Below are 16,077 nucleotides of genomic sequence, written 5' to 3'. Positions count from 1 at the left end.
TTCTCATGGCGATCTTCTTGCTCGTATTGCGCCCCGAGTCTAGCCAGCGCATTGGCACTCAGCAAATGCGCCGTGCTATTTGACGAGTCGGTACTCTGGTGCTTCGACGTCGTAGCACGTTTCTCCCGATCGCGATCCCGGTCGCGCTCTCTGCGTCGGTACCTCCGTGCGGCCTCCTCATATTCCTCCGCCTCCAGATCCCTCGTTCGTTCTCGACGGTCATCTCTTGTTCTCGATCCCCGATCCCGTGGTGCGCGCGGCGCCGGACTGGCGTCCTCGTGGCTGATTCCTCTTCGCCGCTGATGATCGCCCCGATCGCGAGGTCTATCGCTTTCATATTTGCGCGGCGACTTTGCCGGGGATGCTTTTGAATTAGATCGTTCTCTTCTCTGATGATCGTCGGAAGATTCATAGGCTTTTGAATCTGCACGTGGGCGCTGGTATCCATCACGTCTGTAGCGACGGTCGCGTGGGGTATCCTCAAAGTCCTCGTCGTCGTCGTCGTCGTCGTCTGAGTATCTTCGACGAGACTGGGTTCGGGTGTAATCCCGCTCGCGGTCGCGACCATACCGGTCCCGACTGCGGGAGTGACTGGGCATGCAACCTTGTTGGTAAGGAATGTGTGTAGAAGCTCGCGTGGATCAATCTGAGGGGAATGGAATGTTTTGGTGTTGGTTGGCAGGTGCTACTTCTCCTGCGGCGCCGGTGCAAGTTTATCCTGGATGGAAAATAAACATTTGGTGGAAATTCCAGAAAGGGGCCTGCCAAGGGAGTTGACGCGGAAAAGAGAGGCCAAGCAAGTTGTTGTTGTTGTCTGAGAAAGCGGCTACTTGGAGATTCTGTGTCCATTGGGCACTGCATTCAGTGTATTTATTTCCTAATCGGGATGAAAGTCTTGGCATGCGCATACGTAATTCCTGATTTATACCTGCCATTACAAATGTATGTAGATTTTGTAAAGAATTTGATGATATTCATGTGGCGAGATGGAAAACAGATCAATTATTCCTTTTATTATTCCCAAAGTATTGTATGTGGAGTATATCATAACGGAGTCTCTTTTTAGTAAGGGGTGTGTATATGTGGGATGTATGTGGCTGTATGTGGCTGTGGCGGAAAGTGGCGCATTCCTGGTGGAAAAATAATAATCCGAATCGCTGGAAACATCCTACTTCCGGATCGAATTCAGTAAGTAATTCCGTTAAAACATCCCAGACTCACTCTCGTAACTGTTAGTTAACAAGTAACCTACGGAGTACTCCATACCTACTTGATAAGTTCTTCATACTCTGGTTAAATTATAAAGTACTAGACATGTATACCTGTAAGAAATCAAAATCAAAATCATTAAATAAATCAATTTACCATACAACGAAGCCCCCTTCTCCTGCTTCGTATGGCCACTTGCAGTCCCCACTAATTTGACCCTGTTCCAAATTTCCCTCTTTCAGGGTCTCACTTCCTAAAAAAAGACCGACGCTGCCGGATTCCCTCAAGTTTCATCCGTAAATCTTGTTTTCCACTATTCCTCCGTCTATTTCTTGTTGGACCATTTTTTCACTCTCAGACATCGCTCGTTGGTCTGTGGCGGCTGACGAGCACTGAATTATCATCATCTTACTCCCGTCAATCAATGTAGATGAACTGATCATCTTCTTCTACATAGAGTGCTCGTTTGCTTCCCATGCTACTTTTACCAGCTGAAGTCCTGAACTAGTTCCAGCGTCCCAAGCCATGCTTACCTGCTAAAAGGTCTTTTACCACTTTGCTCATCTTTTCCCTTTTCTTCCATCTCTTCAAGACACTCTTTACCCTCGTCTTATCCTTCTTCTTCTTCTTCTTCTTCCTCTCTTTTTCTCCATCTAATCTCTTTTTTTATTGGTATTGTTTTTATAGGTTTCTTTCTGTTCACACACTCTCTCCACCATGGGTACGCTCTTTATGAGCCCGAGTCGCTATGTTGCGGCGATCGTTGTCTTCCTCCTCATCTTCAACATGTACCTCTTCAACCGAGTTATCCGCCTTACAACACAAAATGAAGAGTTCTGTGATACATCATTACATACTTCACCTCCTACTGCTGCTGTTACAACCTCCCCAACAACAGTAGACCCTCTTCCCAAACCTGTTACCGTCACCGTTACCAATATCGTCACTACAACTACAACGGTCACCCCCAACGACACGCCCGCAAACCCACCTGTCAAAGGACACGGGTCATCCTCCTCCTCCTCCTCTTCGTCGTCCTCTCTTTCCGTCCAAAATCCTGCCACTGCCGCTATCCCCGCAAAGATCTGGCACAAATGTGGCCACAAAGGCGTCAACGACGACGCCCGCAAACTGATTGATCAATGGCTCGAGAAGAATCCCAACTTCCGCCATGAAGTCCTCACCGACGAGAGTGGCGACCAATATGTCCGCGAACACTACGCTGACTGGCCCGAGGTCGTCGACACCTTCATGGCCCTAACCGTCCCCATCCTCAAGGCCGACTTCCTGCGTGTCCTCATCATGTACGCCGATGGCGGTATCTGGAGCGACTTGGACGTTGCCTGCGAAGTGCCCGTCGCCGAATGGATCCCCAAGAAGCTCGCCAACGACCCTCTCCACCCGATCAACGTCGTCGTGGGGATCGAATTCGACGGCTGGCAGTTCGCGAGCTGGACCGTCATGGCGAAGCCGCGTCTCGCCCATTTCGAGCGGACGATCCGCTACGTGCTCGACCAGATCCAGAAACTCGCAGCAGATAACCACGTGTCCATCCCCGCGATCACAAAACCCATGATTCCGGACGTCGTGGCGGTGACCGGCCCGCAAGCGATCACGATCGCGCTCCTACAGTCCGTATCCGCGGCGACGGGCCAGGACATCCAAAAGCAGGCGATCCTGAACCTGAAGGAGCCCACTCTGATCGGGGATATCCTGGTCTTACCGCAGGCGGCTTTTGCGGCTCTTCAGGGTGGGTTCCCCAAGGATCAGGGCCCTTATTTGGTCTCTCACCATTATTCCGGGTCATGGAAGAATGATGTGGGTGGCGAGGAGGGTGTGAAGCCGCCTAGCTCGTAATATATGAATATCTTTTCTTTTGCAATCATACTATTATCTTCTTTAACGGTTATTTGGATGGACTGCGCCTTGGAAAATATTTTTAACTCATTTTGGTGTGTGTGTGTGTGTTGGAAATAGAAACGACTGGATGCCTGGAATCTTTGGTGTTGTACATACAGATCTTCCTACCCTTGACCTCGCTGACTGGGTACTAGTAAATAAGCAATATTGGCCTGAGATATTTAGTTAACTTACTATAGGAATAGCTTTAATTAATTACCTCCAATACTCAATATCAGTAAGCTATATTTGGTTATTATGTCACCTGAAGATGCAGTGACTCCTAAGTATGTATCTGAATATGTGAAGGTGTAAAATAGAATATAATATATATCAAGACCATTTGGAATTGTCCCATCCACCAAACTGCCCGCCCGCAGACAAAGAAAGACAGACAGACGCCTCACTCTATTGTTTTTTTTTTTTTTTTTTTTTTTTCACTTTCTTTTGTTCTTTGTTTCTCTTTGTTCTTTGTTTCCAAGATACCGGGAATCTAATATAATGAATGCCATAATAGCTAGGTGGTGGGGAAGGAAGGTAGTAATTCAATTAATGCGGCTTCACCCACTCCACCTTTTTACAAGGATGGGTATCCCTCCAATGCTGAATATACTCGACGTTCCAGCCGGAAAACCATCTCCGTCCTTCCTCGGGCTTACGCTTTATCCCTAACCGGAACGCTTGCGTGGAAATATGGCACTCTCCATCGCTGTAGCGGTACTGGAAGCAGTCCTTGAGACTCAGGCAGCCGTCGCGGCAGCTGTCGAGAGTGGGGGTGGCCCCGTTATCGAATTCGATTTTCACGTTCGATTGGTTGTCCCAGTCTTCTTCGAGGACGCGCAGGTGGTCTGTAGGGAAGGTGATTTCAGATAGTTCGCGAAAGGTAAAGGGTTGCTGTTTTTTTTTTTTGGTTTTGTTTGTTTTTGGTTTGTTGGTCAGTGTACTGTGTGGGCTTATACGCCGAAAGAAGGGGGGGGGAAAGGAAGAAGGGTAGGGAGGTACAGTTAGATCCGGGCGCGCCTGCTCGAACTCAAATATGGTGGCCCGTTCACGCGGGTGTAAATGGTGCATCGTTATAACGGGCTGGCACCAATGCGTGGGCCCAAACGGGATAGTGGACGGTTTCTCTCCGTTGATCTGGGGCCAGTAGTTACGGACGCCGATGTCGAGTTCCGTGCGGATGGTATGCGCGAGGACGAAGTCTCCACAGCACTGGTTGGAGAAGGAATCGTCGTAGCGATTTGCCATGCCCGGATTCTGACCGACAAGACGCTCCAAAAGTTTACCGGATATCAAGAATCCACTGCCACCGTGAGCAAAGGGTTCGCCTGCAACATAGGCGACTGAGCCCAGATACAACGGATCCTTGGGCGGCGAGATCTGACGGAGCCAGAGGATAAAGTTGGTCCAGACGACGTAGGTGTCTGTTTCGATGAAGAAGTACCATTCGCGACCGGGCCGTTCGTTCCAAGTTTTCTCAACAAGGTGCAAGAATTTGTACTTGTCGAGGATCCAGGCTGAGCCCCCTTTCAGCTGGGCCATATCCTGCCCTGTACGGCGGTACTCCTGCTGTAGCCGGTACAGCTCGAAGTCCGCGAGGGTGGCCTTGAGGGTCTCATTGAAGTCGGCAAGCGTATCGCGGACGTGATAGGGACCGATTTGCTCTTCGAGATCGGAGAAAATAAGAAACTCGTCAACACAGCCCAGGGTGGTGAGCAACTGGGTGGGAAGCTTCTCGTAGACTTCGGTGGCGCCGGTTTTGATCACGAACAACACATTTCCCGGATCGGCAAAGGCCTGGCAGCGGCGGTCACCCAGGACTGCATTTCCAGGATTTTTATTGGAGGGAAGAGTATTATTATTGGCAGTGGAATTATTATTATTAGTGGTATCGGAATGAACTTGGATTGGGGCAACCACAGGATGATCCCAAGATGCTGGCGGTACCACGTACAAGAGCACCAGCGACGAACATACCACGCAGAAGGCAGCCAGCGCCAACCACACGGATTTTCGGGATTTGGGCCTGGTCCAGAGCTCTGGTAGCCGCATGGAGGAGGCGGGAGAGGAGAGGATGATTTGAAGGGGAAAAAAGAAAAAAAGGGGAAAAAAAAGACAGAAAGGAGAGCTAGAAGAAGAGAGAAGAAGAGAGAGAGAGAGAGGGAGTGTGTGTGTGTGAGGGAGAGAGAAAGAGAGGAAGAAAACCAGGTCAACTGGGATAACATGATGAGGGGTCAACTACTACTAGGTAACTATTCTCTTCTCTCTCTCTCTCTCTCTCCACATACACTACCTCCAATGAATCTCTCTCCTTCTTCACCAGACAAGTACAGCCTAGGTATAAGCCTTTTTCACTGTCTCAGAATAACTGGTTACAATTCAATTATTATGTGCTCGTTATTTTCCCCCCAAAGACTAAGGGTCAAAAGAGCCTTGAAGAGAACGGCTGCACGCTAGCAAAACACTAATACCACCGGTCCCTCTCCCAAGACAAGAGCTATGGAGAAACTACTCCTAAAAGTCTTAATCTCTTGCAACGATCGAATCGATAATTTCCTGCATGGAACACGCTGTTCAGCCCCCTTTGGCCCAGCCCGTTTGGGTCTATGCTGAGCGACAGTCTTAATGCGCGTTGATGGGGCTCTCGCAAGGATGGATCAATAACCTGTGCTGTCGATGCCATTGTAAAATGGCAATCCCAACGAGGCGTAATAACTCATGTCAGACGGGGGATCTTACCCCTTCTCATCAGCCTACCTATTCTATCCCCTGTCATACCCAAAATCAAACATATACTAATCCCATTCTCTCTTAGTGTAGACTGCCCTTTCGCGCTGGTTACAGGAAGCCCGCAGAAAGGCAAAAAAAAAAGTCTATAATAACAGGGGAAGAAGGCCCAGTTAAATCGGGTTGGGGGCCTTTTTTTCCCCCTGGGTTTTCGACTCGAGTGTCTTGAGGGATGGTGCGTGAGTTCGACGACGCCTCCTCATCGTCAACCCTCCAGCTCGGATTCTTCAGAGTTAACATACGCACATAAATTAATCAGACAGAGCCGCATATATACACAGAGTCACGGACAGTCATGAAATCTCTACTCTGGCTCCCTCTTCTGGGTCTTTCGTGGGCGGCTGATACGAATTTCTTCATCAGCCCAGGGTCCCAGGCCGACCAACTCTCCAGCGGCAACGAAACATCAGAATACCCAGTCTATCGGGAGGGGGACACGACACTCTTCACCTGGAATACCAATTGGACAATCATCAGTCTGCTCCTCTACCAAAATGAAAACTCCTCGTACATTCGTCTCATGGGTGAGTCAATCTCTCTGTATCGCAAGAAGTCGCCGCGCTAATAATCCATCAGATTTTGTTGAGAACCCCGCGAGCTCACTCTCATACAACATGTCTCCCTCGGTCAACCTCACCTGGAACGATGTCTTCTTCCTCACCTTATGGAATGAAAACTGGGCCAATGAAGGCGGGGAACGCTTCTTTTCCAGCTCCTACTTCAAAATCAACGCCACAGACTCTTCCACTACCACGACTACCACGACCACCACAACCACCACGACCACCACACCTACTGGCTCCTCAACTTCTTCCACAACAACAACCCCCAACTCTGACTCCTCCAACTCCTCAACCGTCGCCACTGATTCCAACGGCCTTTCCAGCGGCGCCAAAGTTGGTCTCGGCGTCGGTCTCGGCCTCGGAATCCCCTTCCTGGCCCTTGGCGCTGTCGCAATATTCTACTTCCATCGCCGCTCGCGATCCGAAGCCTGGCAGCGCGAGCAGCAACTCGCCCAGCAAGGAGGCAACGGTCCGTTCCCGCCGCCCGTAGCAGATATGAACAACCCGTCGCCATTTAAGCTTGGTGGCGGCGGGTTTTATTCGGCGCCTGTGTCGCAGGAGGCGGATGGGCAATCGTCGCATGCGCATACGATGGTGACGAATTCAACGGAGACGCCATCAATGTTGCATCATCATCCGATTCAGGAACTAAGTGGTTGAAGAAGACTTTCCCCGTTCATTCTCCGTTTATCTAAAGGGATAATATCGAGTTTTTTAAGTCCTATTGCAATGTTAATGTTTCTTGATACCTAGCTAATCCCATACCGTTGGGATGAATGCTATGCTAATTAGTTTTAAGGGTTAGTGGGGGACGAAAAAAAAAATAAAACAAAACAAAATAGAAGGATGAAAACGATGCTAATGTACAATATATATACACACATTCTATTTCTGTTTCTTCTCTTCTCTGCTCTTCTCTTCAAGTTTACTTACTACCCAGTATACTCCCTTGACGAGTTGGTACACTTCCACATAGTATATTTATTTTATCGAGCTTTTCTTGACTGCCTGACTGAGTATATTAGTTTTCCATTCCATACTCCGTACCCACGGACTCGGGGGTAAGTAAGTAACTCTTGATATCCGGAGCATATACCTAGCTAGGTAACTTACCTATTGACACCGTATATCTTTATGGAGTATCCCCCTCTCTAAACGCGCATATGTACTGGAAAACCGGACACCCTACCTAGATAGATTCTTTGCATGGTTCTAGAAATCCAACTGCAGGGGCAGTTATATACTATACTATACTATACTATACTATACTATGTGCATATCTACCTACATGTGCATACATACATACATACATACATACATATATGGATGGATGGATGGATGGATGGATGGATGGATGGACACAGATTTTCAGCGGCTTCTAGAAAAATCTCGAGTCCCCAGCAAGCAAAAAGAAAGAAAGAAAGAAAGCAAGCAAGCAAGTCCAATTGGAATGACATGTTGTCACCTTGTTGTGAAATTATTCCTGTTGAGATTATCTATCTAGACCAGTAAGAAGGATAGGTAGTAGGTACTTTCTTGGCGGTCTGCAATGCAAATCCTATTCACTCGATCTATAGACAGGCATCATTAATTACAGTTACAAGCCAGGAATAAAGAGAGTATAATCGCAGCCTCGACTGCGGAGCCATAAGACGCATACCGTGCAAAATATCAATGACCGGGGGGAGGGGGGGATATGCAAACACCACTCGAAACCCAGCATGACAACAGCAACAACAACATGACACAAAGTAAACGAAGGACCAAAGTAGAGATATAATGGGAGAGGAAGGAAAAGAATATGGGTACAATACACCTGAAAGAACATCAATATGCCAGATAGATGAGATTATTTATGTAGTTATGTGAGAGGATCATATGTCAGCCACCCGTTCTGTTTAACTCCGGAGTCACCCCAGTTGAATCAAACAGAGACGAGCATGGAAGGAGATGAACGACAAAAGGACGAAAAATCCATTAGCGCTGAATCCAGGGAATCGAGTATCAATCAAAATTAGGAATTTTATTTATTGCTCCGTGTCTGCTAATCCGAAGCAGACGCAAAACGGACCGTCAAGGCTCTATTGCCAAAGCACCGAATCGTCACAGTAACCGGAGTCGAGGTCGAGGGGTACCAAATCAGACATTGAATATCGTAGTAAGGTTGCAGGAGCTAGGCAGGGCTAGGCAACTTGGGGCTCGAAGCATCAAGAGCATAGCATTGCAAGCGGGAAATGGGCACTAGAACCGATGCGTACAGTGCTTGCATTAGTTAGTTAATGCAACCATCATTATTCACCATATCGATGGCCCGATCATAACTGCAATCTAGCTCCTAGCACGGCAGAACCCAGTGGGAGTGTTCATGTCGTAAATTCTTCAGCTGATAATTTGTCGGGCACCCTCTTTTCCAAGCACACCAGGTTCCTGGGGTTTGGGGCTCCTGTCACGTCCCTTCTTGCGACTCAAAAACGCAAGCATGCCGCTATTTTGAGGCTTTCCTTTGCTCACGGCATCGAAACCTTCCGCAGGAATAGTCGAGCTTTGATCTGCGAGCTCGCTCCAGCTTCCCGCCTCTTCCAATACCATCTGTACACCGCCACCTTTGCTTGCCTTGCGTGCCGTTGGTCGTGGGCGAATAGGCGGTGGGGCAACGAAAGGACGATGGAAATTAGGAGCAGGAGGGGGGGGGGGAGGCGGTTGCGATGTGGGCGCCGGTGGTTGGGTTGTTCCAGAGTGTTGAGGTTCTAAGGCTTCACCGATAGAGGGTTGGTTGTCCGGCTGGGGCAGGTGAGAAACCGAAGGATCGGTACGCACAGGCGAGTCTCGCGCAGAGTCCGGCTGGGAATAGTGTCGTGAATGTGTCGAATTCACCGTAAGAGGGAGACAGTCTTCTGGGTTTCTGGAAACAGTCAGCGACAAATCCATCAGATCCCGAGAGGCAGCACGCACTTTGAGGCCGCAATTGCTTCCGCAGCATTCCTTTTTGGCGGTCAGTAAATCTATCCGGAATCATTCTGGAGGGGCACATACCCTCTATAATTGACGATCGTATAGTCAAACGGCTCGAACAAGGTTTCAATCAGGCGGTGAAGCTCGTCCTCCCGGATCTCCTTTGCTGTCGCATCCTCCCGCAACTCCGCCCTCGGCTTTTGCCTACGGGCTCTGGCTTCGAGCGGCGCTTCTTCCAGCAGAAGCTCCTCCAAATCGTAGGTTGCGTCAAAGTTGGTCTTGTCGCTAGAGGGGCGGAAAACGGGTGGCACTTCTTTCCGCTCCAGTGCCACAAAGTCGATCTCTGCGAAGAATTCATGATCGGTGAAACTCTCAAAGCTGATGGCGCCGATTCGTCTACTCCGGTCCCTTTCCATGAGTGCTGCCATAGCCCGCAAACAGGGAACAGAAACAGCGGGGTTCGTGACAAAGTATTTTGGTTGCGCTTTTCGGATGTTTTCGCTGAGGACGTCCTGGCTCCGACCGTCAAACGGTCGCTATAAAGAATTAACTCCATCGAAGCCATCGAACGCAAAGCAAAAAAAAAAAAAAAAAAAAAAAAAGTACACACCTTGTTATATATACACTCGTAAAAAGTAACACCCAGTGACCACCAGTCGACTTCGCAGTAGTAACCTCCTCCCTCGTACACCTCGGGAGCTAGATAAGCCAGCGTTCCAGACTTACTCGTGAGAGGCTTGCCAGGTCGGAAATCTGAAGCCACATTCTAGGCAAAAATTCAAGGTCAGCGCGAATTACTAGGCTAGGTGAGTTCGGAGAAAAGGAACATACAAAATCGGCCAAATGAACGTGACCCTCTGAGTCTAATAGCACGTTGTCTGGCTTGACGTCGCGATGGATAATACCTTGCGAGTGGATGTATCTCAACGCACAGCCAAGTTCAGCCAGCCAGAACCTTACTGCTTCTTCTGTAAAGCACTTCCGGGAGATATGGAAGCGTAAGTCACCGCCATTCATCAAATCCACCACGATATAACTTGTCCCGAGTCAGTATAATCCTCCGAGTTGAAAGTGGAGGGTGGGAACTGTGGCTGGGTGAACGCACATATATTCAATATCTTGGAAACTGTATCGCAAATTGCAAAGGAAGGCATGGTTGAGGTGCTCAAGCATCCGACGTTCACGAATGATGTTGCGTACACTTTCAGAGCGAACCACTGTAGCACGAGCCCAGTTAGTGAGTGTGTGAAGACAGCGGGCGGGAGAAACCAAGTAAAAACTTACTCTCTTCTTTACGGATATATTTCAAGGCAAATGTTAGGCCGGTATCCTTCTTCTCGACGATACGGACTTTGCCAAAAGCACCCTTTCCGACCACCCGAAGGAGTCGGAACTGGTTCAGGTTCACTACCCCAATGGTCAGCGACTTAAGCTCACTTTCCCAACCGATGAGCACGAGGGCCTGGGCGCAATGGCACGGTTGGGTCCAAAATCCAAGATGTTGTACGCACCCTCATCGGAGGAGGCCACCTGTCTCCCTTGTGAATTCCCCATTTACAGAGCGGTGTAACAACAGACGCTGAGATCCTTCTTCTGCGTCACCGTCGACAACATTCCATTCGACACGAGAGCGGAGCTATGGAAGCGAGCGGTTCGGTGGATCGCAAGCCGGGATCGAGAGAGAGAGAGAGAGAGAGAGAGAGAGAAATCAAGAAAGGAGGAGGAGTAGAAGGGTGTTGATTGGGGGGTGAAACGGGGAAAATTCGTAGACGTCACAAGAAGAAGAAGAAGAAGAAGAAGAAGAAGAAGAAGAAGAAGAGCGGCGGCAGCGCTAGTGATGGCGCTGGTGGAGGTTTATAGGGGCAAATGCCGGTGATGCAGACCTAAAGCAGAACACGGCAAAAGTCAGTCTCGCGTGCCGGGACGGTTGACTGCATTCGCACCGATCGAACGGAGAAGTATCAAATTCTCCTAATTGGCAGATGAGGAGTAGAAGAGCTGGGGGAGTTGAGTCGACGGTCGGGAAAGTTGTAAATGGAGATGATGAAAAGAGAGGAACCCCCTAGGTGAACAAGTGAAGAGTTAAAGTACTTCGTTAGCAGTTAGTTAACCAACTAGTTTGGAACTTTGTCAGGAGCTGTTCTTTTCCCTCTTGTCAAGAACTTTCTATCTACTTTGAATGTCGAGAAACTATAGGGGATAGATGATGATTATCATAATATCTCTATATCTCTACTGGAAACCTCTGAGACTATATCACTAGTAATACAGAGTACAAAGAACTCGTGGCTGCCACGTTTTCCAGTAAAGTAATATAGGGTAATCTCATAAGAGAATAATATATTTAATAATAATAGAATATCACTAGGGAAGAAGATCGTCCAATTCTTAGTTAGCAGTGTTTCATCTCCTATTCTGCCAGTGATTCTGCAAAACCCTAAAGAAATTAATTCCCCTCCTTTATAGGGAGGAGAAGGTGATGTATCTCATTTCTAAACAGGATATAAAGAATACTCAAATTCATAAATATGACCTGTACAATACTCTGTATATTTGGTTGAAACTCCTGTTTTTTCTGCCCCAGAGCTTAGATAGGCTTATATAGCAACAATCTATTAATGGTAGATTCTAATCATTGACCTGACCTGCTCCAACGCCCAGACGTAAAAATATCCCTATCATCAAGCAGGCATGTATGTAGTATATGTATCGGTCCAAATCTCCACCATCTTGCATAAAAAAAAAATAATGAAAGCAGGTCTCTAAACCTGAGACCCCTTGGGAAAACATGAGATGAGACATATCTCACGAGCCATCAACCCCTGCTTACCACCGTCTTCCATACACGGAATCTTCGGTTCCGAGCGTCCGTTTCTCTAACTTCCGGTTGCGATCGCGAGAGCTGTCCCAGTTAGCCTCTGTGCTGGCCTGGCTGCTGGCCGTCTCGCTTCTAGGCTCTAGGAGCCGTCCCTTCTGCGCAAGCTCAACGCTGCCTCGCTCATCCGTATACCGGAGCTCGGCATCCTTGCCAAAGAGGGCCATCATGTCCTGCATGGTAAGTTTGGCAGCACCCGTCTTACCCTCAATGGTGACATTCGCCAACTCCCGTTTCCGATCCTGGAGAGACAGAATCCGCTCTTCGACGGTACCCTTGATAATCATCTTGTAGATCTTAACATCCAGCGTCTGGTTGAGGCGGTGGACCCGGTCAATGGCTTGCTCCTCCACAAACTAACCAGGACAAACAAACAAACAAACAATTAGTCGCTGCACAAAACCCAATACGAAGGGGGGGGGGGGGGGGAATAGGAAAACAGTCAGCTTACAGGATTCCAGAATGGTTCGAGAATGACCACGCGGCTTGCTGCAGTCAGATTTAGCCCCAATGCGCCAGCTCGTAAACTGCATAGCAAGACCCGCGTGGCCTGGTTGTTTCGGAGTTGGTTAAGACTGGCCTCACGGAGGTCGTTCCGCATACTTCCATCATATCGTGCAAACCCAATCCCTGCGCGCTTTAGGAATGGTTCAACCTTGTCCAGCATTGAGGTGAAGACGGAAAACACGATAAACTTGTAATCAGGTGCCTCGCGACGCAGGATCTTCATCAAGTGACGGATCTTCGTTGATGGCAGGACCTGGTTAGCATCGTCCCCGGGATTCAGGTAGATATCGTCTTCGGAGTCATCCTCCCCTGAGGAACTCTTTCTAGTAGCTCTGTGGCTCGGCGACTCGGGCTCATCATCAGTTTCCGAGTCCTCGGATCCAATCCATTCACCACCTCCCTCTGCATCCTCGTCCTCGGACCCTCCAGCCTTTCCAAGAGTGAGGGATGTACGTTTGTCTTCAGGAACAATCCATTCACCGTCCTCCTCCTCCTCCTCCTCCTCCTCCTCCTCCTCCTCTTCTTCCTCATCATCGCTATCCAGTACGACCTTTCTGTTTCTGCGGGCACGGGCAATCTGCGCTTTAGAGCGACGATTAGATGGGGACTCCGCTAGATCAATGCATTCCTTAGAGTTCCCCTTCTTCTTAGTCGTCTTCTTCCCTTTGCCCCCGTCAGCAGTAAAACCAAAGTCATTTTCGCACTCGTTGCACCTGCTTGCACCGCCTGCTGCCTCAGCTTTACTCAGCTCCATTTGGCAGATATCACATTTCTTAGATACAACACTCAGTGCGCCAAACAGGTCTGCCATTGCATCCAAGTCATTCTGCTTCCCAGATGAGGATTGACTGTCAGTATTCCCGCTCTGCAGCAGGATATCCTTGTCCTTTGCAAGATCACTTTTCACGAGATCTGGGTGATTGCAAGACTGTCGAAGACGCAAAAGCAAAACCAAGGCCCCTGCGTAGTCGATCTTGGAGTCACCCATCATCTTCTCGAGACTATTCTCTGTTCGCTGCTCAAGTCGTTTGTAAAAGTTCATCTCGCCTGGCATGAAATCCACTGCTACCTTGATCACTTCACGCTTGGTGATTTGGAACCCAGAAGATTTCTTCGGTCCTCCTTTGCCCTCTTTCTCCCCCGGTTTGAGGTTAGAATTGAGCCTCAGCACATCCTTCGTTCGTCGCTTCATGAAAGCTTTGAGAACGACTTGCAGTCGTTCAATTGCCAGTCCTCCACGTCCGTTGGCCAATGGCCGTGTAATCTGATCCTTCCATGCTGCTAGATCGTTGTATGGCTTAATTCGTAGGAATCTAATCAGACTCTGAAGTTCATCGAGATTGTTCTGCATCGGGGTGCCTGAAAGACACCACCGGTATTCCGAATCAAGCGCATATGTCGCTTGTGTAGCCTTCGCGTTTCGATTCTTGATAGTGTGGGCTTCGTCCAGGATGATACGATACCAGTATACGGAGAAGATCCCCGACTTTTTACCATTCTTATTAGTTGCACCGTGCTCAGAGGTCAGTGTTCCGAAAGTGGTAATAACCACGTCGTAGTCCTCTAGGCTGTCTGTCGATTTGGCCCGCGCATTGCCGTGGTAAACCAAAACTCGGAATTTTCGAGATTTCTCAACTTTATCTTGAATCTCCGACTCCCACTGTTTAATCAGTGCTAGGGGAGCAACGACCAAGGTAGATTGGCTCACACCTGGTGGAAGCTTTTGGGGCTCGGTTTCTTCGCCATCGCTGCTGTCAGAGTTATCTTCGTCCTCAGATTTAGGTTGTCGAGTATATCCATTTGCTGGCTTGGGATTGGAAAGCATCAAAGCGATTGCCTGGACAGTCTTTCCTAAACCCATATCGTCTGCGAGAATTCCACCCTTGGGAAGTACTCCCTTGGCTTCTCCTTTAGCATTTCGGGGGCCTATTTCTTTTTCGCACATCCAGTTGACGCCCTGGCGTTGGTGAGGGAGCAGTTTGACTTTCAAGCCTTCAACCGTGCCATCCTCCTCCTCCTCCTCCTCTTCTTCTTCTTCCTCCTCCTCTTTATTTTCAACGCTTTCTAATTCAGTATCGACAGTATCCTCCTCGTCGTCATCGTCATTTTCTTTCAAAGGATCTGCAGTGCGTTCCTTTGGTGTATTTTTGATGCTTTCCATTTCATTTGCGTCCTTTTCCCCATCAGCTTTCGAGTCATGAACGCTCACACCCTGCAGTTGAGCCGCCAGGTCATCAATGTCTAAACTCTCTTTCTCCTTCAGCTGGCTCTGGGCCTCGCTAGGAGGCTCACTTTGAGTCTCATCGCCCTTATTCTTCGACTTCTTCTTTTTATCCTTTTTCTTTCCCTTGGTCTTCTGTTGTTTTTCATCTTCATCCTCAAATGCCCCCTCTAGCAAGGCTTTAATATTTTCATTCGCCTTGGCCGTATCCACATAGTCACTCCCGCTAATAGAGCCAAAGCCCGTATTACGAGACGGAGCAGGTGAGAAGCCACCAGCTTTCGTTAGATCGACGAAATTCTGCAGATTTTTTGCTCCCGTGGTCATCTTGATAGGAGAAGCCTTAGAGCCGTAGAAAGTCTTCGGGGCTCGCGGGGTATTGAAAGTGATGTTTTCGGGGCGGCGGATCTCAACGACATCGTCGTCGACAGGGCGTGAGTGGCGGTAGTTGTTGTACGCGGAGGGTCGGACGGGCTTGAAGGGGTCGAAGGGCTCGCGTCGTTGCGGGGTTGCGGCAACGACTGGAGGGAGGTTTGGTCGATAGTTCGACTGCGGGGCATTACTCTGAGGCCGTGGCTGTTGCTGTTGGTGCTGCTTATATTGCTGTGAGCGATGATGTTCTGGTCGAGGCCGGTTTGCCTTCGGAATATTGAAGGGATTACTGTTAGACTGGTAGTTCTGGGAGTAACTTGGCCGGATTGGCGAGGGTTTGCCGAACTCTGGATGCTGAGATAGAGGACGGGTTTGCTGTTGCTCCGTTGGTTTTCCCGGGGTAGTAGGATCCGTTGGAGCGTTGCTTTCTCGCGCCATTTTGTCAAATCACGGTTTCTTTCTTCGATGATATGTGCACGTTCAGGGTTCCTGGGTTTCTTGTGTTAGGGCGTTGTAACTAAGAGAGCGGATTTGGACGATCGTTGCGGCTCATAAAGTCGGTGTGCGACGTCTCTTATTCATCTGCATTGGCGGGATGATTGTCAGTCAATGTCGAAATAGTATTCGAGGGGTAGTGAGCAGTGGAGGAGCGAGTGTGATCCAGTTGGACCGCCACTTTTTAAACAAATCGA

The 16,077-nt window shown here is 48.9% G+C and overlaps 6 protein-coding genes across 6 annotated transcripts; 3 read left to right on the top strand and 3 right to left on the bottom strand.

Moving 5' to 3' along the window:
- The first annotated feature begins 1,474 nt into the window (after positions 1-1,474).
- Positions 1,475-3,341, top strand: P175DRAFT_0502201 (glycosyltransferase family 32 protein). The gene has a single exon (XM_040897331.1). It carries the CDS (start codon positions 1,927-1,929, stop codon positions 3,064-3,066), a length of 1,140 nt encoding a protein of 379 aa, XP_040751447.1. The 5' UTR covers positions 1,475-1,926; the 3' UTR covers positions 3,067-3,341.
- Positions 3,342-3,522: 181 nt separating this feature from the next.
- Positions 3,523-5,469, bottom strand: P175DRAFT_0502200 (glycosyltransferase family 31 protein). The gene is made up of 2 exons (XM_040897330.1): positions 4,113-5,469; positions 3,523-4,004 (listed from the first exon to the last, which is right to left on the bottom strand). Exons 1-2 carry the CDS (start codon positions 5,158-5,160, stop codon positions 3,658-3,660), a joined length of 1,395 nt encoding a protein of 464 aa, XP_040751446.1. The 5' UTR covers positions 5,161-5,469; the 3' UTR covers positions 3,523-3,657.
- A 721-nt stretch (positions 5,470-6,190) lies between these two features.
- On the top strand, positions 6,191-7,118 carry P175DRAFT_0493845 (uncharacterized protein; the record flags this gene model as incomplete). Its single annotated transcript, XM_040895991.1, has 2 exons — positions 6,191-6,419; positions 6,472-7,118. The coding sequence occupies 2 exons, from the start codon at positions 6,191-6,193 to the stop codon at positions 7,116-7,118; spliced, it is 876 nt and encodes a 291-aa protein (XP_040751445.1).
- Positions 7,119-7,525: 407 nt separating this feature from the next.
- On the top strand, positions 7,526-8,013 carry P175DRAFT_0264671 (uncharacterized protein). Its single transcript, XM_040892735.1, has one exon. The coding sequence runs from the start codon at positions 7,665-7,667 to the stop codon at positions 7,968-7,970; it is 306 nt and encodes a 101-aa protein (XP_040751444.1). The 5' UTR covers positions 7,526-7,664; the 3' UTR covers positions 7,971-8,013.
- Positions 8,014-8,837: 824 nt separating this feature from the next.
- P175DRAFT_0533024 (serine/threonine-protein kinase) lies at positions 8,838-10,964 on the bottom strand (the record flags this gene model as incomplete). Its single annotated transcript, XM_040900019.1, has 8 exons — positions 8,838-9,360; positions 9,411-9,440; positions 9,492-9,946; positions 10,021-10,176; positions 10,242-10,446; positions 10,516-10,627; positions 10,695-10,817; positions 10,889-10,964. 8 exons carry the CDS (start codon positions 10,962-10,964, stop codon positions 8,838-8,840), a joined length of 1,680 nt encoding a protein of 559 aa, XP_040751443.1.
- A 981-nt stretch (positions 10,965-11,945) lies between these two features.
- Positions 11,946-16,027, bottom strand: P175DRAFT_0460371 (putative SNF2 family helicase/ATPase). The gene is made up of 2 exons (XM_040894723.1): positions 12,737-16,027; positions 11,946-12,641 (listed from the first exon to the last, which is right to left on the bottom strand). Exons 1-2 carry the CDS (start codon positions 15,821-15,823, stop codon positions 12,237-12,239), a joined length of 3,492 nt encoding a protein of 1,163 aa, XP_040751442.1. The 5' UTR covers positions 15,824-16,027; the 3' UTR covers positions 11,946-12,236.
- Positions 16,028-16,077: the final 50 nt, after the last annotated feature.

This window comes from Aspergillus ochraceoroseus (assembly GCF_002846915.1).
Source record: "Aspergillus ochraceoroseus IBT 24754 chromosome Unknown P175scaffold_5, whole genome shotgun sequence".
Lineage (NCBI taxonomy): Eukaryota > Fungi > Ascomycota > Eurotiomycetes > Eurotiales > Aspergillaceae > Aspergillus > Aspergillus ochraceoroseus.
The sequence above is the reverse complement of the archived record's forward strand: the minus strand, read 5'-3'. Positions and strand labels throughout refer to the sequence as shown.